General features: G+C 41.5%; 3 protein-coding genes and 1 long non-coding RNA gene across 4 annotated transcripts; 3 read left to right on the forward strand and 1 right to left on the reverse strand.

Annotated features, from left to right (window-relative positions):
* The first annotated feature begins 1,398 nt into the window (after nucleotides 1-1,398).
* LOC143564140 (calmodulin) lies at nucleotides 1,399-4,050 on the forward strand. The gene is made up of 2 exons (XM_077051506.1): nucleotides 1,399-1,491; nucleotides 3,561-4,050. Exons 1-2 carry the CDS (start codon nucleotides 1,416-1,418, stop codon nucleotides 3,932-3,934), a joined length of 450 nt encoding a protein of 149 aa, XP_076907621.1. The 5' UTR covers nucleotides 1,399-1,415; the 3' UTR covers nucleotides 3,935-4,050.
* A 957-nt stretch (nucleotides 4,051-5,007) lies between these two features.
* LOC143564127 (uncharacterized) lies at nucleotides 5,008-8,420 on the forward strand. Its single transcript, XR_013140794.1, has 3 exons — nucleotides 5,008-5,142; nucleotides 6,666-6,821; nucleotides 8,315-8,420. It is a non-coding gene; the product is annotated as an uncharacterized LOC143564127 (long non-coding RNA).
* Nucleotides 8,421-20,636: 12,216 nt separating this feature from the next.
* On the forward strand, nucleotides 20,637-21,322 carry LOC143564144 (F-box protein SKIP8-like). The gene has a single exon (XM_077051509.1). It carries the CDS (start codon nucleotides 20,637-20,639, stop codon nucleotides 21,150-21,152), a length of 516 nt encoding a protein of 171 aa, XP_076907624.1. The 3' UTR covers nucleotides 21,153-21,322.
* Nucleotides 21,323-21,418: 96 nt separating this feature from the next.
* LOC143564128 (uncharacterized) lies at nucleotides 21,419-22,932 on the reverse strand. The gene is made up of 2 exons (XM_077051498.1): nucleotides 22,305-22,932; nucleotides 21,419-21,835 (listed from the first exon to the last, which is right to left on the reverse strand). The coding sequence occupies exons 1-2, from the start codon at nucleotides 22,890-22,892 to the stop codon at nucleotides 21,572-21,574; spliced, it is 852 nt and encodes a 283-aa protein (XP_076907613.1). The 5' UTR covers nucleotides 22,893-22,932; the 3' UTR covers nucleotides 21,419-21,571.
* Nucleotides 22,933-26,435: the final 3,503 nt, after the last annotated feature.

The raw sequence follows: 26,435 nt of genomic DNA on the forward strand, positions 1-26,435 counted from the left end.
TGTGTCCAACCCAACACGAACCCGAACCCGAAAATTGTGTAAGACACGGTGAACCCAAATATGACCAGCTTGACTTGTAAATTATTTTTTCAATTGTTTTCACGTATTAATACTTTAAATTCACATTTTTATAATAAAAAAAAGTATAAATTAAAATAAAACAGTTATATTTTAATTATAAAATATTATGTTAATATCTTTTTAGTTTTTAACTTTTTTAAAATATCCAACCAAAATTTTTTTTAAATAAAACACATTTTATAAAACTAAAATAGAAAACAAACTGGTTAAACGAGTTAACCCGCAACTGACCCGAACATGCACAATTTCATATTAGGTTTGTGTTGGGTTTTTGTCATTTAAGATGTTCACACCCGGTCGACATCTTGTCCCTCCTGAGTACGTGTAAGTTATCTTAATATATCCAAGTTTGAATATTTGGTTAACTATAATTAGAACAACCAATCAATCATATCAACTGGAATTCCACTAATGACAAAGTTATAAGCAGGGTTTGGAGATGGTGGGATGTGGACACACCGTAACTCTATTTCAAAGAATGAATAGATAAGTGGTTTTTAGAGAGACCGTAGCTCCAAAGACCATATGAATGGGGCAATATAAAAGAAAAAAAATCAACAATTGCCATCTAAATTAATAATTCATAGTAATAATAACTAGCACTGTAAACAAACCAAACCGAACGAAGCCTTGTTTATGTTCGTTTGTTTAGAATTAAACTTGTTCACAAACGGTAGCCGAACATAAATTCTTGCTTGTTAAGGAAATGAACTTGTTTAAGAACGATTCACAAACACAAACGAACATTTAATATTTAAAAATGAGTGATAAAAAAGCAATATTATTATGTCAAAATATAAATTTCAGCACATGAGATAATAATCATAAAACATAATCATTCCCTAATTGGCGATATTGTTATGTTAATGTCACCGAAGCATGAGTTTACATAACAACCTTTAACAAAACGAGCTAAGCATAAACAATAAAATTATAAAATTTGTTAGGTTGGGTTCCAAATAAAAAAAGAAGATATAAAGCAAACCTTTAACTAATGAACATAAACAAACGAACATAAATGAACATAAATAAACATACACAAATGAACCAAAGCGACATATTTGTCATGTGAAGTAAATAAGGTATATCCTTAAAAAAAACTAAATCCTTAACGAGTAAAGAAAGGAAAATAATGGAAGAAAGATAAAAGGGGGCTAAGCGTTGAAAGCGGATGCGACGAATTTGATAGACCGATCAAAGCTAAAGAACAAACACCACTAATAATAATAATAATAATAATAATAATAATAATAATAATAATACATTTGATTCATTTCTATTTCTCTCATCGGAACGAAACCACCTCTCTCTCTCTCTCTTGTTCTCTGTGCATAATGGCGGATCAGCTGACCGAAGATCAGATCTCCGAGTTCAAGGAAGCCTTCAGCTTATTCGATAAGGATGGCGATGGTACGTACGTTCTGTTGTTTTATCTAGTCTCGCCATTTAACCTTTTTCTGTATTTTATTTATTAATTAATTAATTAGGGCTTGTACAGATTATATTACGAGTTTGATGCGTATGTTATTTTGAGAATATACAATAGGAAATTAGGAACAGGAAAAAGATATGAATGATAATCGGATAAATTAGTTGAAATTTAGGTCTCATGTTGAGGATGTGACTGAGGCATTTTTCCTGATATCTTTGATTCTTTTAGTTAATAGTTGATCAGGTCATTGAACATAGTTTTGAAATCAATAATCAATGTGATGTGATCTATCTTCTTTCGGTTTGTAATCGTGTTTGTTTGTACGCGGCTTCACGATTTAGTTTAAATTTAGCTTTCGTTATGTTGATTTATGAGTGAATTTCTGTTTGATCTGATATGAACGGTTGTTTGCTTCTACAATTTTGTTACGAGTGGAGGTGATTTTGTTGGATTCAATGCGTATGTGATTTTGAGGATATAGGAGAGGAAGTGAGAAGATACATGATAATCAGATAAATCAGATGAAATTTACGTCTGTCCATGAGCTATGTTTTGTTTTGGTGTGTCTAACTGAACAATGCATCTCAGGATGTAGTAGAGACATTTTGTTTGATCTCTTTTATTCTTTTAGTTAATACTTGATCAGATAATTAGACATAGTTTTGAAATCAACAATCAATGTGATGTGATCTATCTTCTTTTCGTTGGCCGCTTCACTATTGACGGATTGGTGTTTGTAATCGTGTTTACGTGTATGCTACTTAATGTTTTAGTTAAATTTTAGCTTTCATTATGTTGATTTATGAGTGAATCTGCGGTTGATCTGATTTGAATCATTATCTGTTTATTTCGTTACGAATCTGAAAGTGATTTTGTTGGATTTGATGTGAATGTGATTTTGAGAATATAAAATAGGTCTATGCATGAGTTATGTTTTCTTATTGTGTGTGTAACTGAGTGATGCATCTCAGGAATACTAATCGACATTAAGTGGTAACATAGGCCTTTAAATGCTCTTTTCATGAAACAAGATCAAAGTTGACAGAGATAGAAGTAAACTGTTTTGGCGTTGCCATGTTCTTATTAATACTTGTGTTAAAGTTTGGTCTACAAGAGAATGATAATGATAAACACATGCTATTGGTTAAATGAGTTTATATTTAATTGTTTTATCAATATAATTATAATTGTTTGATGCATAATCAAAGAATAAGTACTCTTTCCTAGCTTTTTTGACGTTAATTGATGTCTTACATAGTATGTTTCTGTGGACTGTAATATTAGTAATAGCCAATACTATAAACCCAATTATATCTATTTGCACTTTAATTTAATAACCTCCTTGTCTGTTTATCAAATAATCTGCATTACAATAAGTTTTGTTGAGTTTATCTAATTTTCATAAAGGGTTGGGAATCATGGAGAGCGCTCAAAATGAGCACATTGTGTTACAACGAAACGTACTTAATGTTAAAGCGGGTCAAAAAAGATATTTAGCTGAAAAGGAAACGGGTCAAACTGGCTGAAATTTGTGTAAAGACTAACTTTAGTTTATACAACCTCTTAAAGCGTTTTATTAAGATTCATATTATCATTGTAGTGAAGTTGTTCCCATAATCATACTTAACACATTAATTATTTATAAACGTTAAAGGACAGGACAATGAAGTTTATGGGCCCTACAAAATATCTGTTTCTGCATGTCCATATTGCTGCTTCTATATTCTAATTGTCTGTTAAGCTTATCGTACAAGTTTAACCAAGTAAATTTAGAAACAGTTTCACTTCATTGGTAAAACACGCAAACAAAATATTTAATTATTTTGTTACATAAAAGGGAAAAAATCACCATCAGGCATCAGTAACTAAGTTTTCTAACTGTTTCATTAAAGTCACTCAACGTCTCAACTTTAATTATATATTTTCCAATGTTATGAAATTTCGGTCTTTTACAGGTTACCAAGTTACCGATGATGAACTATCTGTTATATGTTTTAATTTAAATGGTGACATGAAATAAAATAATAATTATGTGGATTTATTAAAGGTTGCATCACGACAAAGGAGCTTGGAACTGTGATGAGATCATTAGGGCAGAATCCAACCGAAGCTGAATTGCAGGACATGATAAATGAAGTTGATGCTGATGGAAACGGAACCATTGATTTTCCGGAGTTTTTAAATCTAATGGCTAGAAAGATGAAGGATACCGACTCAGAGGAAGAACTGAAGGAAGCGTTTAGAGTTTTTGATAAGGATCAGAACGGGTTCATTTCTGCTGCTGAGCTTCGTCATGTGATGACAAATCTTGGTGAAAAGCTAACTGATGAAGAAGTTGATGAAATGATCAGGGAAGCTGATGTGGACGGGGACGGTCAAATCAACTATGAGGAGTTTGTTAAGGTTATGATGGCCAAGTGATGATCTTCTTTTTTTAAATCTGGTTTTTTGTTTTGGAAGGACAAAAAGGATGATTTTAGGCCATGGATTATATGTTTGATTATGCATCTTTTGAGTGTTATTTTGACAAGTGTTTTTTACTTTTTTTTTCTCTCCTTTGATTTTATTCTCGTATGGCGAGACAGTGGTGTTGCGTTCCTATGCATTTTGTTCCATTTTTAGTATTGCCTTGAAACCGATCAAATCGTATAAGGGGCGTTGATAGACCTATGAGACATTTTGTTCCATCTTTAGTATTGCCTTGAAACTGATCAAATCGTATCAAGGGGTGTTGATAGACATGTGAGACTGATTAACCGTCAAAACCAAAACAAGTCGGTCAGTTTGGCAGGTTTTAGATTCATACATTCCATGGCCGTGTGGTGGTCCAACGGTTTGGTTGACAGTTTAGGGCTTAGAGGTGAGGGTGGTTGACGGTTTAGAAGTTAGGGTTGAGGGCACAGGCGAGTTGTGGGTGACTGGGCGGTGTCATCAACGGTGGTGGCGTGACTGTTAGGTTAAGCCTTATACCGTAATGATAGATTTCAATTTCTATCTAAAACTGGGACTGATTTCACATTAGTTTGATTTTATTTACAAACTATTCTAGCACAAACTAGTTAATTATTATATTTAACAATTAGTAGGTTTGGTGTCGCTGGATCTTGATTGGTCCACATGGCACCAGTCTCTTGTAACCACTTCAGTTTTTTTTATTAAGTTCTAGTACATAACAAAGGTAATGAAAACGACCAAATGTCATTTTATTTGTTTTAGCTCTGGTATCATAACAAACACGCCGGAAATCAACCGAATTCGCGTAGGCTCATTACCTTTTGTTTTAGTTCCAGTACCGTAAAGAACATAAAGAAACAAAAAATTTGTTTTAGTCCCGGTAACGTAACAACGTGACGAAACCGACCAAATTTGCAAAAACTCGCTGCCTCAAGGTCGGGATTAACAATGGTTGAGTTTTACCAACCGACGACACCCCATTGGTCCACCTTTCTTGTTTTTTTCTCGATATTTTTTATATTTGGATTTTGCTACAAACCCTAAAATTTGTGGCAACTGCTTATTCATTCTTTCTTTATTACTAACTACCAACTACTCAGTTGAAATCAAATTCAATCATATTCTTCATGGAGCTATCAACTCGGATTATCCAACCAATCTCTATCATCAACAAAGTAAGCTTTATTGCCTGCTTTTTGTACTTATGTTTTACTTGCATTTCGTTACACGGTACCACTTTGATTTCTTAAGATCTGTTTGTTAATAACTAATTAATTAATTGGTGTGCTAATGTTTATAAAATCTTAAAGTTAAGTTACCTGGTTGAAATATATATTCATTTTGGGTCATTGCAGGTAAGCTTATGTTTGTTCTTTGTAGATATATATATATATATATATATATAATCTATATATATATATAATCTATATATATATATATATATATATATAGATAGATAAAAGATCCAATACAATAATCCCTAATCATACATTACGTACGCGAGTTCCTACACTGTTGATTTCAAAATCACGCGATGGCAATATTGTAAATTTCATCAACTATGATCCACTGCTCCCATCGATTTCGTCCGCCTTCACTATCACCGTTCATCAATTCGTCACCGTCCAACGATTGTATTCACCGTCGTGACCATCGACGTTACCGTCGTGAACACCATCTTCCTCCGTCACGAGTTGTTCACAGGTTAGTTTATCAAATTGATCATTTGAAATTGAAATTGATGAACTAATTGATCAATTAAACTTTGAAATTGATCCAATTAATCATCAATTTGAAGTTTCAGTTATCAATTTTGAGTTTGAGTTCTGGGTTTTAACATTGAACGTATTAACATTAACCTAAAACGTATAAACAGAACGTATAAACTTTTTGTACTGAACTTTTAAAGTTTAATTGATTTTTGTTCTGAACGTTTAAACAGAACGTATAAAGTTTTTGTACAGAACTTCTAAAGTTTTTTGTATAGAACTTCTAAACCTTTTGTTAGAACTTCTAAAGTTTTGGTACATAACATCTAAACTTGAACGTTTTAAGGTGTTCGGTTTGGTTAGAACGTTTAAATTTGTAGTTTTGATCAGAACGTATTAGTTAAACGTTTAAACTTTTTGTTCATTTTTTGTCAGAACGTTTAAACTTTTTCTTCATTTTGGTCTAAACTTTTTACTTTAGAAGTTCTAGACAAAAAATTTAGAAGTTCTGTACAAAAAGTCCAGAACGTTTAAAGTTTTTGTGCAGAACGTTTAAACATGAACCCTAATCATAGCTCAATTAAGTGTATTATTATGCAATTTCATAATCGATTGATGATTCTAAAGCCTCCTACACATCAATTCTATTGATTAAATCAACAATTTTTGATCAATTTGAAGATTATTAAACTATAGCGATAATGGGTTTATCGATTTTGATTATGCTTTAGTTTTGTGGATGATTTGATTATGGTTGAAGGCTTGCAGCAAATGACGATCTGTTGTGCGAGAAGTATTTTTTTGATTTAATTACAATTATGCCACCGTGTAGTTTTAATTGCAATTAGAATCTGGTGGTGCAGGGTCTCGCGTACCTAATGTACGATAACCTATTATTGTACGTTAACCCTCCTCTATATATATGTAATGTTCAAGATGAAAACCAGTTTTTCATTCCACTATATTATGCTATTTCTTTTTAATTTCAGTGGAGCTGGTGCAATAACAAAGATCTTCGCAGCATGCTGTGTTCTTGTATAAATAGTTTTAAAGGAACAAATAATATTTCTTTGCAGTCTCGTAGGCAATCAAATCGGTTGAGCATTTTTTGGGTTTTTGTATCAGCAAGCAAAAGGGAATTCCTAGTAAAGGTCTGTTTGGTATGGGGTAATGGAATGGACGACGGAATGGAATGGACGTGGTTGAATGGAATAGGTTATTATCATTCCAATGAAATGTTTGGTTACCACATGGGAATAAAATGAATCATTACTTTGTATTGTTGGTAGGTAAGAAAAAAAAAATAATAAAATTAAAATGGTAGTGAGTGGTGGTGGTGGTGGTGGGAGCGGTGGCGTTAACGGTGGAGGTGGTGGTGGGCAACGGTGACGGTGACGGTGGGCGGCGTGTGTGATGGTGAAGCGATGATTAATGGATGCGACGGGCGGCTAGAGGTGGTGGGTGGCTGGCACAGAAGGCAATGGTTTGTGGAGGTGGGTGGTGGCGGCGGTGAACGCCGATGGTGGTAGTGACAGCGGTGTCGGTGAGCGGCATGTGTGATGGTGGGGGGATGGTTGATATATGTGGTAGGTGGCTGGCGGTGTTGGGTGGCCGGCACCGATGGTGATGGTTGGTGGAGGTGGGCATTGGGCGGCGGTGGACGGCGATGGCGGCAGTGGTTGGTGGTGGTGGTGGGTGTTGATGTTGGGTGGTGGTGGTGGTGGTGGTGATGATGTTGGGTGGTGGTGGTGGTGTTGGGTGAAGGAGGGAATGGAATGAAAAAAAAAATGGGGTATGGATGGAATGAAATTGAGGTATTTTAGAGGGAATGGAATGGACTATGTAATGGGTCATTCCATTCCTTTGGTCAATTAAACACACTATATTTCATTCCATCATAATGGGTCATTTCATTCCGTTTTTTATTCCTACGTACCAAACGCTACCTAAGTGTTTTATGCTTTATATTATTGGTATTTGCTGGCTTGCTTTTATGTTAATTTGTTTAGAAGTTACAAATTAAAAAATATACAGTTGTTTCAAAACTTTTTAATGTGATAACAATGTATTAAAAAAACACATGAATGAGATGATTCAATTTGTAGGATGATTTCATATGCCTCCATTAAAATTTGGTATATATAATATCATATTTAGCCTGCAATTTTTTCTTTTTTTAAGTATCAAATAGACCCGTTTTAAAATTTATGACATATATATCCTTCCTTTAAAACATGCAGAGAAGGGTATAATTGTCATATTATAAATTATATCTAATGAAATAGGTAAATATGAAATTTTAGGTACTTTCAATATATACCTATCAGAAGTACATTTTTTATAATAAAATTATTAAAAAAAATACATGAATTATTCTATTTCTATGAATGAATGGACATTTATTTTTAAAAACTTGACATGTTTTATAACTCTAATTTTGTAAAAAATTACCAATCTTTTTAACAAATATATAACAAATTTGTCTTCATGGAAGCTTGATTGAAATATACAACCATCATCAAGCTTGAAGAGTTCTACTATGATGAAACTTAAAAAACGAGTCATATTTTATTTAACAAACGTCGTCATTAATGAAATATATTATCATTTCATCTAATTCCACACTGGTTCAGTGCAGTACCTTTAAGAAGCACATCTTCATGTTTTTTAAACCATTGTAAAATCAAAAGAGAAGATTCAGAACAAACCTTAAACAGCGAAAACATGACGTTAGACGAACATACCTGAAGAAACACTAAGTGACCCCGGGCAGATTATAGGTAATCTGGGGGCTAAGTAATGTTTCCCACGAAGGTTAGGTCCAGCAGAGTAAGTTGTACTTCAGGGAACCTGCAAAACAGACACCGTAAGCTCGTCACTGAGAAGGGGGGGGTTCCTCCTTGTGACCACCCTCCGGCGTGAGAATCAGTCTATATTGCTCTTTGAATATAAAAGTATATGAATACTATTAGAGCAGTTATCAAGTAAGTTATACGAGATAGTAGATGATGAAATGATAATACCATTTGCTGTCTTTTATAGCCGAAGGTGGGTTTCCAAGGGGTTTAGCCGGCCCAACACGCTACCAACTGTAACCTATGCACGTGCCCTACCTGTGAGTGGTGGATAGGTAGCGGCTGACACAGAGCAGGCGTGCCGTGCACTCTTCGTCTTCTACCAACTGCAGGCTAGGCACGTGGTCTGGCAGGAGTTGGTGGGCAGGCGGCGGCTATTGGTCACAGTGCTGTGGCGTGCTGTCTGCCACGCTGCTGTCAGTGAGCTGTCGCATTCTTGGTCAGATCTTTTGTCTTTACCTCGTCAGGTATCACGCAAAAGATCCTCCATCATACGGACTGGCCCATTTTGGCGGGAGTTTTCCCCCTCCCGCCTTTGCTCATTCTTTCAGGTGACACTGAATATTTGTAAGTGTTAAGCCTTATGCGTGTAGCTATGCTGTGCGGGTAGCCTTCCCTGATGGCTTGTATCCGCAACTGCGGGAACAGGCGGGTTACTTTACCATTGGGAGGCTTTTCCCTGCGTATGCAGCTTGCATACTGCGCGTAGGCTTCTCTGAGCATGGTGGGTCCTGCGGGAGTAGATGGTCTTTGCGCAGACATCCCTGTTCAAGGTGAGTCATGCGGGACCAACTGAGCCCTGCTGGGACCTACCTCTTCAAGTCCCCCCAGTCCAATGTTCTTCTCACGAATGTCTAATAAAGTGAGGTGAATTTTTGGACTTAAGCAAAGGGTTTTGAAAAGGGGTTTTTGTAAGGTTTTCCATGGGGGTTTTTCCCGCGGAAGTCCTTGTCACTTGCAGAAATTCCCGAGTTTCCTGCTTGGTCTTTGGGTATGATGCGGGTAGGTCTGTAACCTCCTCGCAAGTCAGGAGCATTGAGTCTTAGTTGTGCGGATTCTCCCTGTGGTTCTGGTAGTTTTTGAACATAGTGATCAATTATGTTTAAACCACCAATTCCATCTTGGAGCCTCAAACAACGTAGTACTCGATGTTCCCGCAATGCGGGGATATTATTTCCGTTTTCACAAGCATTGCCCAGAAGATCCTTCCTGGTTTCAATTCTCAGCGGGTGCTAGGTATGTGAAGGGTTTTGCCTTTACACTGTACCTGCGTCCGTCTTACGGTTACTTTACTTCCAAGGTATTCCTGGCGTCCATTCCCTGCGGGTGCTAGGTATGTGAAGGGTTTTGCCTTTACACTGTACCCGCACCCGTCTTATGGTTACTTGGTTGCCAAATATTTTGGCTTCAATTCCCTGCGGGTGTTAGGTATGTGAAGGGTTTTGCCTTTACACTGTACCCACACCCAGCTTATGGTTACTTGTTTGCCAAGGTAAGGGGTATTTTCCCGCTTACTTTTTTGAACCTTAGTCTTCAAATTTTTAAATTTTGAAATTTGAAGAGTTGGATGGATAACAACCCAATACCTCAAACGTCGTGCGACGGTTTCTTCTGACTGTGTCAGGACGTGCCAGAAGTTATGGCGACATGACATTATGTGGTCATTCCAGTTGCTTTTTCAGGCGCGTGGGCACGGGATTTCGGGCGCGTAGCCGCGAAATCTCTGGCACACGTCCTTTTTGACAGCTGTTGCCAGTTTGCTTTTGCCACGCGTCATAGTTTCATTGCACCTTTGATTTCTCTCTCTTCCGTATTAAATTCATCGCATTAATTGCGATTGCTATATAAAGGGGGAGAAGGTTATTTGCAATTCACACTTTCCACTTTCATCTCTTCTTCTCCAGTAATTTCCGGCGAATTTCTCTTTTTCAGTAAAGCATTGCTCTGAAATCTCTTCTTTCTTCCACCATGTCTTCTCACGATGCTGATGATCAGAAGACTGCTGGCGAATGCCAGTGTTATCTTCCTGTCGAGCTGTACCAGTATATCGTCAGGAAGTTCATGCTCGAGTCTCTCGAGCCTGAGTTTCCTGAGCCCCACCATACTGTGTACGATGCCCCTAGTGGCAAGATCGGGGTTTATGCTGCATTCTTTGTCTACGGGAACCTTAGGTTTCCGTTGACAAAGTTTGTGTACCGTGTCCTAGAGAGGCACGGTGTGCACCTGACAGAGGTGCACCCCATGGCCATTGCCAAGGTCCGGCACTTTGAGTGGGTGTGCCGGATACTGGGCCTTGAGCCCCTTGTTGACCGCCTGATGACCTTCTATACTTGGAGGTGCATCCAAGGGTGGTACACTCTTACAACCCGTATCAAGGGTTTAAAGATTTGTACCACCGAGCGGAGTCTTCGCTCATGGAGAAGAGAGTTCTTCTTTATATCCGCTCGAGCCATCCCCATTGCCATGAAGTTCAAGAATGGCCAGCCGCTTCCGAACCTTCCCGCCATCAACTACGAGGAGGCGGAATGGTTCGCGAAGATATCCCGGGTCCAGTCCCCGGTTTTCCGTTTTCCGGAGTCGGCGATGGTGATGCTGGGGATGAGCCGGGTGTGGAAGGCGGCGAATGCGGATAAGGTTCCGATCGTCCTTGAATATGGTTCGAACTCTACCCCTTATGGTATGTCTTGTTTCTTTTTTGCTGACTACGATTTTTTCTAACTTTCTTGTTGATTTCAGAGGGTAACGATCTTCAGTCGCTCCTGAATCCGCGGGAGGAAGATGGTCCTGCGCGGATGGGTACTCGTGCTCTGGACGAGAACGAGTTGCCCATCTTAGAGCAGACTGCGGGTCGGTTTGTGGAGGTTTACCCGCCAGGCCAAGAGATCCTGAGCCACCGACGGCCAGGTAAGCCTATCTTCTACCCTGAACCTCTCAATGCTGTGCCTGCTGCTGGAGTTCATGACATTTCTTCTTCTGAGGAATCCGCAGAAGGTCCTCCACTGGTGCGGAAGAAAAAGGCTGCCGTCGGGAAAGGCAAGGAGAAGGTGGCCTCTACGGCCGACCCGGTAGTCCTATCTGACTCGGAGTCAGATAATGCAGAGGTGGCGGGGAAGCCCGGTGGTGAGGAGACCACCGCTCCGGAGGCTGCAGGTGTTACCTCCGGGGAGGCAGCGACGACGACGGTTACCGGTGTCAAGAGGCCGGCTCCATCGGGTTCGCCCCCGCTCGTCCGTGCGTTCAAGCTCAAGAAACCCCGTAAGTACCCCCATAATTCTTGTCTAGATTTGTTGTTTCAAATAAATTTTTCTAACACTTTTGCTTGTGCAGGTGTGGATGTTGACGCATTCCAGGGTGGAGTTGGAGTAAGTATTCCCCCGCCAATGACGGTAGGCTCGGTCAGCCTTCCCGAGGCGTCGACCCAGGCGTCTACGCTTGCTTCCGCTGGTTCCAGCCTTCCTGAGGCTGTTCCAGCTGAGAAGGTGTCTCCGCCGGCCGTGAGTGCAATTTTTACAGCATCTTTCACGGAGCCGGCGGTTACTGTTGCTGAGGAGACGGCGCCAACAATGGCTACCACGGCGGCTGCCACTATACCTGCGCCACCGGCACCGACGGCCGGACCATCAGGTACGCGCCGGGCTTCCCGCCGATCTACGCCACCTTCCCGTCTGCCTGACCTGTTGGATGGATTTCCTTTAGGTTCAGGTGATGGGTTTGGCGGCTATCGGCCTGTTATTGACCCTACAGGTACGTAGGGTTCTTTTTTCTTTGTATATTTTTGTCATCTTTTCCTAACTGCCTTTGTTTCTTTTGCAGTGTCGGATTCCAATGAAGTGTATGTTCCAAGATGGAACATACGCCGAGGAACAACCCTTCGCACCCCTGTGGAGTGCGTGGACTGGGCTCGCCACGCTGCTCCTCATGGTGCGTTGGGGGAAGCCATGGCTAGCTACCAAGAGGGTAGGCTAACCAATGAGCTTCGGGTTCTCCAGGCCCGAACGCAGCCCCGCGTCGAGCTGCTTTGTCGTGAAAACGACAAGTTAAAAGCAGCTCGCGCCAAAGATGTATCTGAAGCGCGGGCTCTTCGGGAGGAGAACCGGCAGTTGGCCGCTGCCGCAGCCGAGAAGGAGAAGGCATTCAAGGCCCTCGAGGTTGAAGTCCAGGCGCGACTCGAGGCCCGCTCCAAGGCTGCCCAAGCTGTGAATGAACAGCTTCGGCTGGCCAAGGAGACTGCGCGAAACTCAACTGAGAGGGCTGCCAAGGCTGAAGCTGTTGCTGAGCCACTTCGCGAAGAGAATGAGCAGCTTAAATGCAAATTAAAGGCTCTTCAGCATGCTCATGACGCCTTGGCAATGGAAGATGCCAAGAAGCTGCAGGAGATCCTTGACCAGAGGGGGATGCTTGACCGTACTGAAAGGAAACTCAAAAGCGTCGAAGAAGCTGCCGCCAAGGAAGTTCAACTTGCCAACCTTGATAAAAGCGGAGCCGAACGTGCTTACAAAGAAAGTCAAGCTACCCTCCAATGGCTGCTTCGAGAAGCGTTGCCTGAGGTATCTTTATCTTTTTCTTTACGCTTTCCGCTCGTAATTAGAAAATGTTCTAACTTGTAATTTTCTTTTGTAGGTTGTGCGTCGGGTCCTTTCAGAGACCTCTTACGACGATGCAATGAGCGCAGCCCTCAACGCTTCTCATGAGGATGGGCAGAAGACTGGCTTCCTGCTTGGTCTAGGGTTTGCTGAGAGAGGCTTTCCGCCCTCCAACTTCCCTTTATTCAATGTTAATACTGAAGCTGCTTATGACCAAGCTGTGAATCAGTACGCTGCCTTCCCGCATCCAGTGGTGGAGAAGGTGAATGAAGCTGCTGCTGCTGATGATGGGCTAAGCATCCTTAAGGCTTTCCTTGGGCAGCCGCGCTCTGACGGTGCTGGTCCAAGCGGAGGTGGCCCTGAAGCCTGATCCTGAAGATCCCTTCCCACTGCTAGGATAGACTTAGCCTTGTATAGATTTCTTTTAGGCGGGTAGTTACCCAGCCATTCTTGTAATTGATTGTGAAATATTAATCTCTTTGCGTATAAGATTGTTATTTCCTTCCTTGGGTTCTTTGCTTTATAAACTTATGACTTGCATACTTAGTTTAAATTAGCAATTTCCCAAGTGTTTAGAATAAGAACCTTTGGACGTGGTTGATGATGGGTTAAAGTTTCGCCTCCTCCTTCGTGATTGTGCGGGTAAAACCGTCACTTGCACTTGGTAGGATGGCTAATCTTTACCCTCTATCTGACCTGCGTGTAGGTTTTCCTTTTCGAAATTTCTAAGGCATTAAGTTAAACCTTTGAACGTGGTTGATAATGGACTAAAGTTTTCGCTCCCTCTTTCGTGATTGTGCGGGTGTAACCGTCACTTGCACTTAGTAGGATGGCTTTAACTTTAGACCTATATCTGACCTGCGTGTAGGTTTTTCTTATCCTTTTTTAAGTGTTCATAAGTTAACCTTTTAACGTGGTAGACGGTAAGTTAAGTTTGGCTTCCTTGTTCGTGATTGTGCGGGTAAGACCGTCACTTGCACTTACAAGGATGGCTAAACTTTACCTACATCTGACCTGCGTGTAGGTTTTCCTTAGAACTTTTTAACATTTTGGCGTTGTGTTTATGCGGGTATTGCCGCCTTCCACACGCAACTACTTCTTCCCGTAAGGGAAGTTCATAGGTTACAAGCTATTAATACATCATGAAAGGAGAATCATTTCCATTAGAAGTGGCTCTAGGCCTTTTCTTTACAAGTTGGAATTGATCTACATATAACATTTGCGTAATTGAGCTCCATTCCATGTTCTAGGGATGGGAGTGCCATCGAGCCTTTCGAGCCGGTACGCGCCCTTTCCCAGAACTTCTTTGATAATGTATGGCCCTTCCCAAATCGGGGCCAACTTTCCTGGGCGTTGTTGGTTCGAAGCCTCGTTGTTACGCAGTATGTATTCTTCCTTGAAGTTGCAGAGTTTTACCCGCGTGTTGTAGTATTTTTGCATTTGTCGTTTGTAGTTTTCTTCACGCACGGCGGCTAAGTCTCTGCGCTCTTCGGTTAGCATAAGGTCTAACCGTCTTTCCGCATCATTGTCTTCTGGTTGGATTAAGACCCTTGGTGAGGGTAAACCGATTTCGACTGGGATCATGGCTTCAGTGCCATAAGTGAGACTGAACGGGGTTTCTCCCGTACTGGTCTTCTTCAGCGTTCTGTTTGCCCAAAGGACGTGTGGAAGCTCGTCCACCCAACCGGATCTATGTTCCAAGAGTCTTCTCTTTATGCCTTCGACGATGCTCTTATTTGCTCTTTCCACCTCACCGTTACCTTGCGGGTGTGCCACTGAGGTAAAGGTGTGGGTGATTTGAAGTTCTTTCAGCCACTGCTGTAGCTTCTTGTCAGCAAAGTTGGTGCCATTGTCGCTTACCAAATTCTGTGGAAGTCCAAAACGACAAATAATAAATTCCCAAATAATTTTTTTGATATGCTTTGCGGTTGTTTGGGCTAAAGGTTTCGCTTCTATCCATTTGGTGAAGTAGTCAATGGCTACCACTAGGAACTGAACATTCCCAGCTGCTGTTGGAAATGGGCCTGTCACGTCAATGGCCCACTTCTGAAATGGCCACGAGGAAGTGACAGGAACAAGTTCATTTTTCGGGCGATGCGTGTTGGGTGCGTAAAGCTGGCAAGATCTGCATTTTCTGATGTATGCCAACGCGTCCATATGCATCCCCGGCCAGAAGTATCCCGCGTTGTTTAGCTTGGCTACCACAGCGCGGGGGCCTGCGTGTACTCCACAGATGCCTTCGTGAACCTCCCTTAGGAGGTAGTCAGCATCTTGGTTGTCCACGCATCTTAACAATGGGCCAAGAAAGTTACGTCTGTAAAGGGTGTCATTGACCAGCTGATAATTCAGTGCTTTACAGCGTAGTTTTCTTGCCTGTGACTTCGACTCTGGTAACGTTCCTGCTTCAAGGTATTTTATTATTGGGGTCATCCATGTTTCTGTACCGGTTTGGATGACACAAATTTCCTTGTGCGGGACTGATGGTGTTTCGAGGAGTTCCACGCGGATGTCCTTTCCCAAGTGGGTGAAGGCCAGTGATGCAAGCTTGCTTAACGCATCCGCAGATTTGTTTTCGCTGCGCTTGACGTGTATCACTTTACAATCATTAAAATCGCGCATGATGGCTTTGGCCTGGGCAAGGTACAGGGCCATTGTGTCGTTCACAGCCGTGTACGTCCCGTTTATTTGGTTTGCCACTAGCATGGAATCTACATGGGCTTCCAAATTTTTTACACCCATTTTACGCGCAATCCTCAATCCGGCCAGGAATGCTTCATATTCAGCCTCGTTATTTGTACTTGGAAAATCCAGCCGAATAGCATAAGTATATTCCTGGCCTGCTGGATTTGTTAATTTTAACCCTGCGCCTGAACCCTCGTTACTAGCTGCTCCATCAGTGTAGAGTCGCCAGACCTCATTGATTTCGTGTGCTGGGGAGGGTTGAACCTCCTCCTGGCACTCTTTCTCCCGTGAAGCGGGGACTTCTGCAATAAAATCAGCCAGGACCTGGCCTTTAATGGCTGGTCTCGGCTTGTATTGAATCGCATATTCTCCCAATTCAATTGCCCACTTGGCTAGACGTCCCGATAACTCGGGTTTGCCTAGAACATTTGAGAGTTTGAAGTTGGTGAGAATAGTGATTGGGTGACCCTGGAAATATCGTCTCAACCTGCGTGAAGCGTGAATAAGTGCCAAGACCAGTTTTTCCAGGGTAGAGTACCGGGTTTCCGCGTCTGCCAGCACGCGGCTAACATAATAGATTGGCATCTGGATGCCTTTTCGTTCTACAAGCAGGACTGCCCCGGTTGCTCTATCTGTTGCGGAGAGGTATAGGATTAACTCCTCCCCCGCTTGTGGTGCTGTGAGTGTTGGGAGTTCGATCAGGCGTGATCGAATCTCCTGAAAAGCTGCTTCCGCTTCTGGTGTCCAGCGGAAGTGCGTTTTCTTTAAACAATTTCTTAGCGTTGACACAAATGGGAACGACCTATCCGCATGGTTTGCCAAAAAGCGGTTAAGCGCGACTAGTCGTCCATTCAGTGTTTGAGCCTGTTTTATGGTGGTAGGTGATTCCATTTTGACAATGGCTTCGACCTTTTCAGGGTTCGCTCTGAAGCCATCTTTAGTAATAATGACTCCCAAGAACTTCCCTTCTTCCACCCCAAATGAACACTTGCTCGGGTTGAGCTTCATGTTTATCTTTCTAAGTGTGTTGAAAGTTTCCTCAATGTCTTTCAACATCGCCTCTGGCTCGGGGCTTTTGATGACCAAATCATCCATATAGACTTCCAAGTTTCTCCCAATTTGGGCGTGAAACTCTTTGTCCATTAGTCGTTGGTACGTGGATCCCGCGTTCTTAAGTCCGAATGGCATCATTTTATAACAAAATGTGCCATCGGGCGTCCGAAAGGCGGTTTTGTCCTGGTCATCTACAGCCATGTGGATTTGATGGTACCCCTTATACGCATCCAAGAAGCATTTAAGGCGAAATGGTGCCACCGAATCCACCTTGAGATCAATTTCTGGCAACGGATAACAATCTTTGGGGCATGCTTTATTCAAATCTTTGAAATCTATGCACATGCGCCATTGTTTGTTATTCTTCGGTACCATTACGGGATTTGCAACCCACGTTTGATATTTGCTAACGCGCACGATGCCCGCATCAAGGAGTTCCTTGACTTGGGTTCTGCACGCGTTGGTTTGCTCGGGCCCCATTACTCTGCGCTTTTGTACGATCGGCGTAACGGCCGGATCGCATTTGAGCTTATGCTCTGCCTTACTCCGGGGTACACCAGTCATGTCGGCTGGTGTCCACGCGAAGATGTCTGCGTTTCGCTGCAGTAAGCGCTTGAGTAAGGTGCGTGTTGGATCAACAATTGTCGGGCCAATGGTAACGGCCTGATCGGGATATTTCCCATTGAATGCCCACTGTTCAGGTTCAGTGATGGTTTGTTTGGCCATCTTCGGTTTGGGTTTAGAGGAGACAGATGCGATGCATACCTGGGGAATGCCCGTGATCATCGCTACGCCTTCAGTTGTTGGCCATCCCATCATGCCGTGGACTGAGGATACCACGGCGTTGAATCTTGCCATCCCGTCTCTCCCGAATAGGATGTCATACGTATGATGTGGTTTTTTCATTACAACAAAATCCACATCCTCCGTGCGTGAATAATTCCCATCGGTGAGAGTGACGGGGAAAGATAGGATGCCCAAGGGAGTGTTCATGCTGCCGTCAAACCTTTCCATTGAAGCGTAGACCGTCTCCAGGCGTTCCTTGTCTTCATCGTCGAGCTTGTCGAAGAACTGCCTGTACATCACTGTCGACGATGCGCCATTGTCAACGAGGGTGCGGGAGGTGATGTAGTGCCCCAGCTGGCTTTTAATGACAATGGGGCCTTCTTTGTTTGGGCCTCCCGGCACTCGCGGGAAGCGCACTTCTGCTTCCTTCCATGCGCATGGTTCGGTTATCGGTCTCTTTCTTCCTCTGACCTTACCCTGGACCATGTTGATGCTAATGTCGACGGGCTTTCGTCCGTTACCCCTGTACCTGTTGTCGTTCCTTCCTCCCTTCTTGATAGATGCCACGAGGTGTGCGAGCCTCCCATCCTTGACAAATGTCTCGACGATGTCCCTCAAGGATGTGCACTCCTCAGTGCTATGGCCCTTTGTCCCATGGAAGTCACAAGACTTGCTTTGATCCGCATTGGGTTTCTGTCGGATCGCTGGGGCTTTTGGCCATGGCAGTTTTTCCGTGGCAAATATCTCCGTGACGCTCTTGGTGAGTGGCGTCCAACGGTTTTTCCGGTTCGAAGGGTGCGTGTTGTCCCTTCCGCCAACCAGAGGGCGAGAGCTTGAGGGGGTGTCAAAGTTTATCCTTGACTGCCAAATACCTTGCCGCCTCTTTTTGTTTAGCCGGGCGGTTCTCACATTGTTCTCCCTTGTCCTCTGCGTGTAGAGGTTTGTATTCTGGGGGAGATCTCTTCCCAGCTGTTTCTCCGTTTCGGCAAAGCGTTTGGCTGCCGTCATTATGGCATCCCACGTGGATGGCATGCCGTCTTTACCCGTCAGAGTGCGGATGAGTTCTGGGTATTCAGCGCCCTGAATGAAAGCGGCGCGAACGAGGTCTTCACTGATGTTGCCCAGACTCAGCTTCTTGGAGTTGAAGCGGGTGATGAAGTCCAGTAAGGATTCATCCTCTTCTCTCACACAGTTGAGGATCGTCCACTGCTCCTCAGTGTGCTTCCTCTGTTGACTAAACTGTTGACTGAACTTGTTCTGGAAGTCTGCCCAGTCATAAATGTGGTGGACCGGTAAACGGTCGAACCATGCTCTGGCTGCTCCTACCAGAGTCATCTGGAACATGTAGCACCACGTGGGTTCCGTCCAGTTACTGACGGTTGCCCCCGCAATGAACCTGTTCAGATGGTCATCTGGGTCGGATATACCATCGTATGTGCCAATATTGGACATTTGTTTGGCACTCCTCGGGGCGATTGCTTCTGCAATGTCCCTTGCAAATTTTGACCTTCCTGCGTTTGTGGCAGTAGGTCTAAAGGCCTTGGAGAAGTCACGCGAGCTTTTTTCCGTGACTGGTTGGAATGCTTCCCCAAAATTCCTTTTTGGCTGGGGATCCGTTTCCTTACGCTTCCCTTTCGCCCTATGGCGAGGGTTCGCGTCGGTGTCGGAGTCTTCCCTCTCGGCGTCTGAGTACTCGTACTCACTATTCATGTTGAGGTGCTGGCGAGTACTACCGAATTCCTCAGCTTGTTGGACTGAACGCAAGCGTTCGTCCAATTCAGCCTGAAATTCTCTTTGACGTGCCTCGGCCCATGCCTTCACTTGATCAAGTGTTTGGCGAGGGGCTCGAGTTCGTTTTTCCAGCTGGGCATCAGTGAATCCCAGTGGAATATTTACTCCACTTGCCCCTACATGAGTGACTGGGGTAGTGTTCGTAAAATGTACTTCACTTGCCCCAGCTTGGGTGGCTGGGGTAGTGTTTGTAAACATTGTGTTGCCGGTGTTTACCCCAGTGGCTGGGGTTGTGGTTACCGGAATTTCTCTAGTCATCTTGGAAGTTTTGAAAAACTGGAGAAAGATGTAGTTCTAGCTTTATGCACGGATGGCGCCAATGAAGAAACACTAAGTGACCCCGGGCAGATTATAGGTAATCTGGGGGCTAAGTAATGTTTCCCACGAAGGTTAGATCCAGCAGAGTAAGTTGTACTTCAGGGAACCTGCAAAACAGACACCGTAAGCTCGTCACTGAGAAGGGGGGGGTTCCTCCTTGTGACCACCCTCCGGCGTGAGAATCAGTCTATATTGCTCTTTGAATATAAAAGTATATGAATACTATTAGAGCAGTTATCAAGTAAGTTATACGAGATAGTAGATGATGAAATGATAATACCATTTGCTGTCTTTTATAGCCGAAGGTGGGTTTCCAAGGGGTTTAGCCGGCCCAACACGCTACCAACTGTAACCTATGCACGTGCCCTACCTGTGAGTGGTGGATAGGTAGCGGCTGACACAGAGCAGGCGTGCCGTGCACTCTTCGTCTTCTACCAACTGCAGGCTAGGCACGTGGTCTGGCAGGAGTTGGTGGGCAGGCGGCGGCTATTGGTCACAGTGCTGTGGCGTGCTGTCTGCCACGCTGCTGTCAGTGAGCTGTCGCATTCTTGGTCAGATCTTTTGTCTTTACCTCGTCAGGTATCACGCAAAAGATCCTCCATCATACGGACTGGCCCATTTTGGCGGGAGTTTTCCCCCTCCCGCCTTTGCTCATTCTTTCAGGTGACACTGAATATTTGTAAGTGTTAAGCCTTATGCGTGTAGCTATGCTGTGCGGGTAGCCTTCCCTGATGGCTTGTATCCGCAACTGCGGGAACAGGCGGGTTACTTTACCATTGGGAGGCTTTTCCCTGCGTATGCAGCTTGCATACTGCGCGTAGGCTTCTCTGAGCATGGTGGGTCCTGCGGGAGTAGATGGTCTTTGCGCAGACATCCCTGTTCAAGGTGAGTCATGCGGGACCAACTGAGCCCTGCTGGGACCTACCTCTTCAATACCCTAGAACAGGAACTACAAACCGCGATTCAACAAGAAAACTACAGCCAAGCAGCCAAAATCCGTGACAACCTTAAACTCATACAAGAGGACAACAAAACCACGGTTTTAGCAGCAAATACACGCTTTTACAACTCGTTTAGAAACGGTGATCTAGCTGCAATGCAAGCATTATGGTCAAAAAGTGAAAATGCATGTGTTGTGCATCCAGGTGTGAGTGGCATATCGGGATATGACCTTGTGATGGGAAGTTGGGAATACGTGTGGGCGGATTATGAATTTCCTTTATTAATTGAAGTGAAGGATGTTCAGGTTTATGTTAGAGGTGATATGGGGTTTGTTCGGTGTGTTGAGATGGTGAAAACGAGTGGTAAAAGTTGGGGGAAACAGTATGCGACTAATGTTTTTGAGAAGATTGATGGTCGGTGGTTTATTTGTGTTCATCATGCTTCTTATGTTGATTGTGAAGCTTAGAGACTGTTTCGATCTGATAGTAGTTGGTTTTAAGAATAAGTTGTTTTTGTTTTCGGTCTAGTAACTCACTTGGCCCGTGTTGGAAAGGAAACATATGCAGTTTGTGTTTTGATGCATGCTTTGAAATTAATGTTGTCGGCTATTATAAAACTTGTTTGAGATTGTGTTCATATGCGTTTATTTATCTTGGATGCGTTGTTATACCTATAAAGCCATGCCAGAAACTTGTATGAGATATGTTGTATAATTGATTTTCTCATGTGTCATTCGCAAGTTGAAATCTATTGGTAGGTTTCGTTAAGGAACAAACGAAGCCTATACATTTGTTGCTAGTACTATTTTGTTGGATGCACATACTCTATAAATTCAATTTCTAAACATAACAAGTTTAACCAAATGCGATAAAAGAAAATATAACGCTATACACTCGTAATCTGTGAGACGGGTGGATGTACAAGGGTTTGACTTTTGACTTTTCGATGTCTTGTCATTATTGCTTTAATAAAGTTATTAGCATCTTGAAGATGATTAACTTGGAATATGTGAGTTAGATTTTGGCTACTTATAACTGCAACACAAATGGAGAATGCTTGTAAGGATGACATTGATGATGCATTGTATTCAAGTGAGTAAAATCCATTCTCAAGTGCAGCCAACCTAAAAGCATGTTTCTTGTGTTTTCCCTGCAAGCAAGCAACTTTACACTTAATATCATATAAATTACCCGTTTAACTCACTTGACCCGTATCCTAATTAGGAAAAAAACTAGGTTGATTTGACGCACTTTCACAATTAGTCAAACTTGTGTGGTTTGACCTGTTTTCCTGAGTAGACTCGTTTTCCGGTTAGTAAAACTTATCTGATTTGACCCATTTTCCCGATTAGTCAAACTTATAGATTTGACCCGTTTCCTGATCAGTCAAACTTTCATGAATTTGACCCGTTTCCTGATCAGTCAAACTTTATTTGATTTTACCCTTTTCCCAATTAGTCAAACTTATTTTATTGTTCCAAGTTTTACGCCCCCTTAACCAACTGAGCTACACTACGGGGACAGTCAAACTTATTTTAGTTCAACCCGTTTAAAGATAAACCACAACCAAATCGACCCAAAAAAGATACATTACACAAAATGGAAACACGATCACTTACCTGGTAACAAAGATCAAGACAATCCAATGTAGACGGACTTGAAACTTCACTTATTTCGTTCTGATTAGTAAGAACTCCCAACTCACAACCGACATCCCAACCGCCACAATCACATATTCCACCCGACCGCCACCTGTCAATCAACGAAGACGGTTGACCATTATTCGGTAAACTATGACTTCCACCAGGAATAATAACCACTGTGCTCTTTGACCTCCCTAAACCACCATTATTTTCCTTACTTATGTTCTTCACAATAATACCCGCAAGCTCCAAGCTTTTGGTGCGATCTGGACCGTACAAAACAGCTTCTCTCACTACAAACAAATCCCTTTCTAACCCGCTAAATTCAGCATGATATGAACTTGAAATCTTCATGTTTCCAACAATGTTGTAATCGAATGCAGAATCTTTTAACAAATCTTGATTCTTCCAAAGTTCGTTCTTTTTATTAATATTATGAACCGAACAGAACGTGTAAGTCAAGCTTGTATCATCTTTCCCAGATGGTAACTTTTTTAGATCAGCAGTTAACATGTTGCTGCAGTTTTCTTCCATAAGTTTAAAAGACGGGATTCCATTATTCATCGTAAGCTTTAGAAGAGCTTTCACGTTACACGGGATTTCATGATTCATTGTTAGCTTTAGAAGCGCTTTCACGTTACACGGGATTTCATTATTCATTGTAAGCTTTAGAAGAGCTTTCACATTACGCGGGATTCCATCACTCGGTTCCATCTCATGAGCTTTTGAATTGTGGGAATCTTGTGAAAATTTATAAGTTACCAGCCCAGACTTCAAATGTTTATATGTTGAACTTGTTTTGATGGTAAAACTTTTGGAAAGTTTCTCAAGGGTAATGTTGAACTTTTTACTGAGAGATGAGTTGAAAGAACCGTTCGATGGCTGTCGATCATCTGACTGAGAGTGTTTTTTGTTTACAGATGAATATAATCTACCCGGCCCGGTTTCCAGTTTGACTTTTGTGTTTGACTTCCATTTTTCTATACGGTTCCAATCAAGAACTCCAAAGTTAATAGTTTTTTCAAGGGTGTTTCCAGTTTTACCCTCGCACCGAAGAAGATAACTAGGCAAATTTGTGCCATGTTTGACTAGATCTTGGTCTTTATGTACCATTCTTGTCTAACCAGTTTATAACTTTAGAACATTATGTAGATAGTCTAAATCTTATTTCGCTTGCAAAGGCTGAGTCTTTTCTTTAACCTTTTTCTGAGTTTTTTGTTCACTTGAACCTATACGAAGCAAGAAAGCGCGTATGAGTTGATGCTTTATGTAAATTAAATTAAAGACCTTCATAAATGCGTTTCTTTCCAAATGCATAAGGTTAAGAATAAAACATGGCATGAGATGCTAAAAGAACAAGATATGGAAATGCACACTGTATCAATTACAAGCACCATGGGAACAAATTTAAGCCTCGCAAATGTGTCAACCCAGGTTTTGGGTCAACTAACGAGTCAAAACAGCTAACAGGTCAAAACACGTCGTTCTGAAAAAGTATCAGTTTTGTTTAAGATCAAAACAGTTTCGGGTCAGCTAATGGATCAAAACACTAATTGGTCAAGCAGGTTTGGGTCACAGCGCGTCATTTTAAAATAAAAATCAATTTGTTCAGGTCCAAACAGGCCTGGGTCAACTAACGGGTCAAATCGAATACTTTTTTTTCAAAGTAACACTTTTTGTTCGGATCAATACTGGTTTGGGTTAGTAGTGGATTAACAGGTTTGGGTCAAACCAATTTGTTTTTTTATAAAAGTATCAATTTTGTTATGATCAAAACAGGTTTGGAGTCGGCTAACAGGTCAAAACAAGTCGTTTTGTAAAAACTATCAAATTTAGTTCGGGTCAAAAAAACAGGTTATGGAGGATTGAAAAGAGTCTTTTTCGATAAAAAAAAAACAGAAGGTATCAAAGATCATAAAAACTATAAATATCAAGAGTTATAGATACCTTGAATGCAAAAGTTTCCCAAAAGAAAATAAAATCCAAGGAGAAACAAACAATTATGAACAAGAAGACTTACGTGAATAATAATAATAATGAAAGGAAATCCAACAAAAGAGAGAGGTGAAGAACCAAAAAGTAGGAAACGTTATAAATGGATCAAAGAAAGAAATGAAGGCTAGTTTTATTCGAGGCGTCAGACACGGGAGAGAGTTACTTCAACCATAAACATTGTTTATTTGAATTAAAGTCTACGAAAGGAATATTAAAACAACTATACAGTTTAGTTGATGTTACTCTACATTTTTCCGATTATTGCTTGCTTCTTCGACAATACGAACATCACCCTCTCTGTTTTCAGGCGAGTCAAACCGCAGGGGAACACCCCGCCAAATGTGGTCCACGTGGAACATGTTGTCGGAAGACTGAAGATGAGACAGGATTTTGGATTAATTTCAATCCAACGGTTAGGGAGCGTCTGACTTCAGATCCTGATGGCAATGAAACCCGAACCCGATCGGAAAACCCGAAACCCGACATAAATGGGACGGGTAATACCCGAACCATTAGGGTTTGGGATTAGTTTTAAAATTGTTCGCGGGTTTGGGACGGGTTTGGGATTTCTAATATACCCTATTACCCGACCCGATTACCCGATAACGTAAACTTATTTACCCGATTATATACCCGATGTACCCGATATATCTTATTATATATATATATAGGGGATGAATCATGCGAGAAATTATATAAGAGCGAGAAGCGCGAGAAGTAAATCTCAACCATTGAATACACAAATCAATGGTTTAAAACACATGATGGCAATTTTGTAAATACTTTGAATATTTGATCAGATATTTTTTAGACTTAAAAGGGTAAAGTTGTCAGAATGGTATAGAGATAGAATAGGTAACATATGCAAACCCTTGTTTCACTCCCAAACTCTCTACATAACTCTGCACTAAATCTGACACTCCATATGAGATTGATACAAAAAATCGACGAAATCAACACAAAGTGATTCCGATTTCTTGTGTATAAGAAGCAATCTTCCATCCTTTCAAGTGATTGGTATTGTTTTGAATCACAATTGGGGTTTTTAGCTATTACAGTGAACGAACCTACACATAAAATCAAGGTATGTAGGATAATTTGTGGTTTTTTTCAATAAAAGTAAGATATAAACTAAATAATGCGTACGTTCTTATTTGTATTAAGATGCAGTTCACTAGAGTGCCATTAAGATAATAATTTAGGTACTATATTGAGTGTGTTAAATGGAGGGTTAATTTTGTTCAAATAAAAAGTGTTAAATTCTAGACATTAGGTAAAAATTGGTTATCATTGGTTGAACAAAAGGGTTTTGTGGTATCACAGGCGAAGATTAAAGCAATAATTGAGTGAAAGATTAGGGTCTCGGTCCTTGTTTTCTCTATTCTTTGTGGATCAAATAATTGATTTCTTAGGCAATTTTAATGTTCGAATACCTACATTTGAATTCTGAATACCTACATTAGAAAGATCGATTCGATAATCTATTGATTTTTGTAAGGCCCTGTTACCGGTGCCTCACATTTGGACGTTGGATTTACTCATAAACACAGTTCTAAATATCAGAGTTAATTTAAAACTTTACGCGGAATATAAATATTTCATAAAACATCCCATATCAAATCGTAAACATGTCTTAAAACATTCCTCTTGTCTTTCAAAATCAAACATAACTTATAAAACATAACATGTCTTCAGATGCCAGACTCTTATTCTTCTGCCATGTGTCCCGCTCACACTAGCCGTCACATCCTACTCACCTGCGTGCATACTAAAAGTCAGTTACGTTGAGTGAGTTCTAGTTAATCATACATCAAACAATACATTCACTTACCTTCAATCATGCATCCGAAGATACATAATAATTACTTCACTAATTTACTTTTATTTCATACTTTCATACATACGTACATACTTTATTACTTTTATACTTTATAATTACTGTCCATTCTATCTCATATATTATTATGGTCTGATCCCTTCCTTTTCTATCTCAGATATTATTAGGGTCCGATCCCTCTTTTCGTTGTCTATCTCAGATATTATTAGGGTTTGATCCCTTTCTTGTCTATCTCAGATATTAGTAGGGTCTGATCCCTTTCTTCTCTATCTCAG

Source organism: Bidens hawaiensis, unplaced genomic scaffold, assembly GCF_021521415.1.
Source record: "Bidens hawaiensis isolate Kalapana, Puna unplaced genomic scaffold, B.hawaiensis_p1.1 tig00021821_1, whole genome shotgun sequence".
Taxonomy (NCBI): domain Eukaryota; kingdom Viridiplantae; phylum Streptophyta; class Magnoliopsida; order Asterales; family Asteraceae; genus Bidens; species Bidens hawaiensis.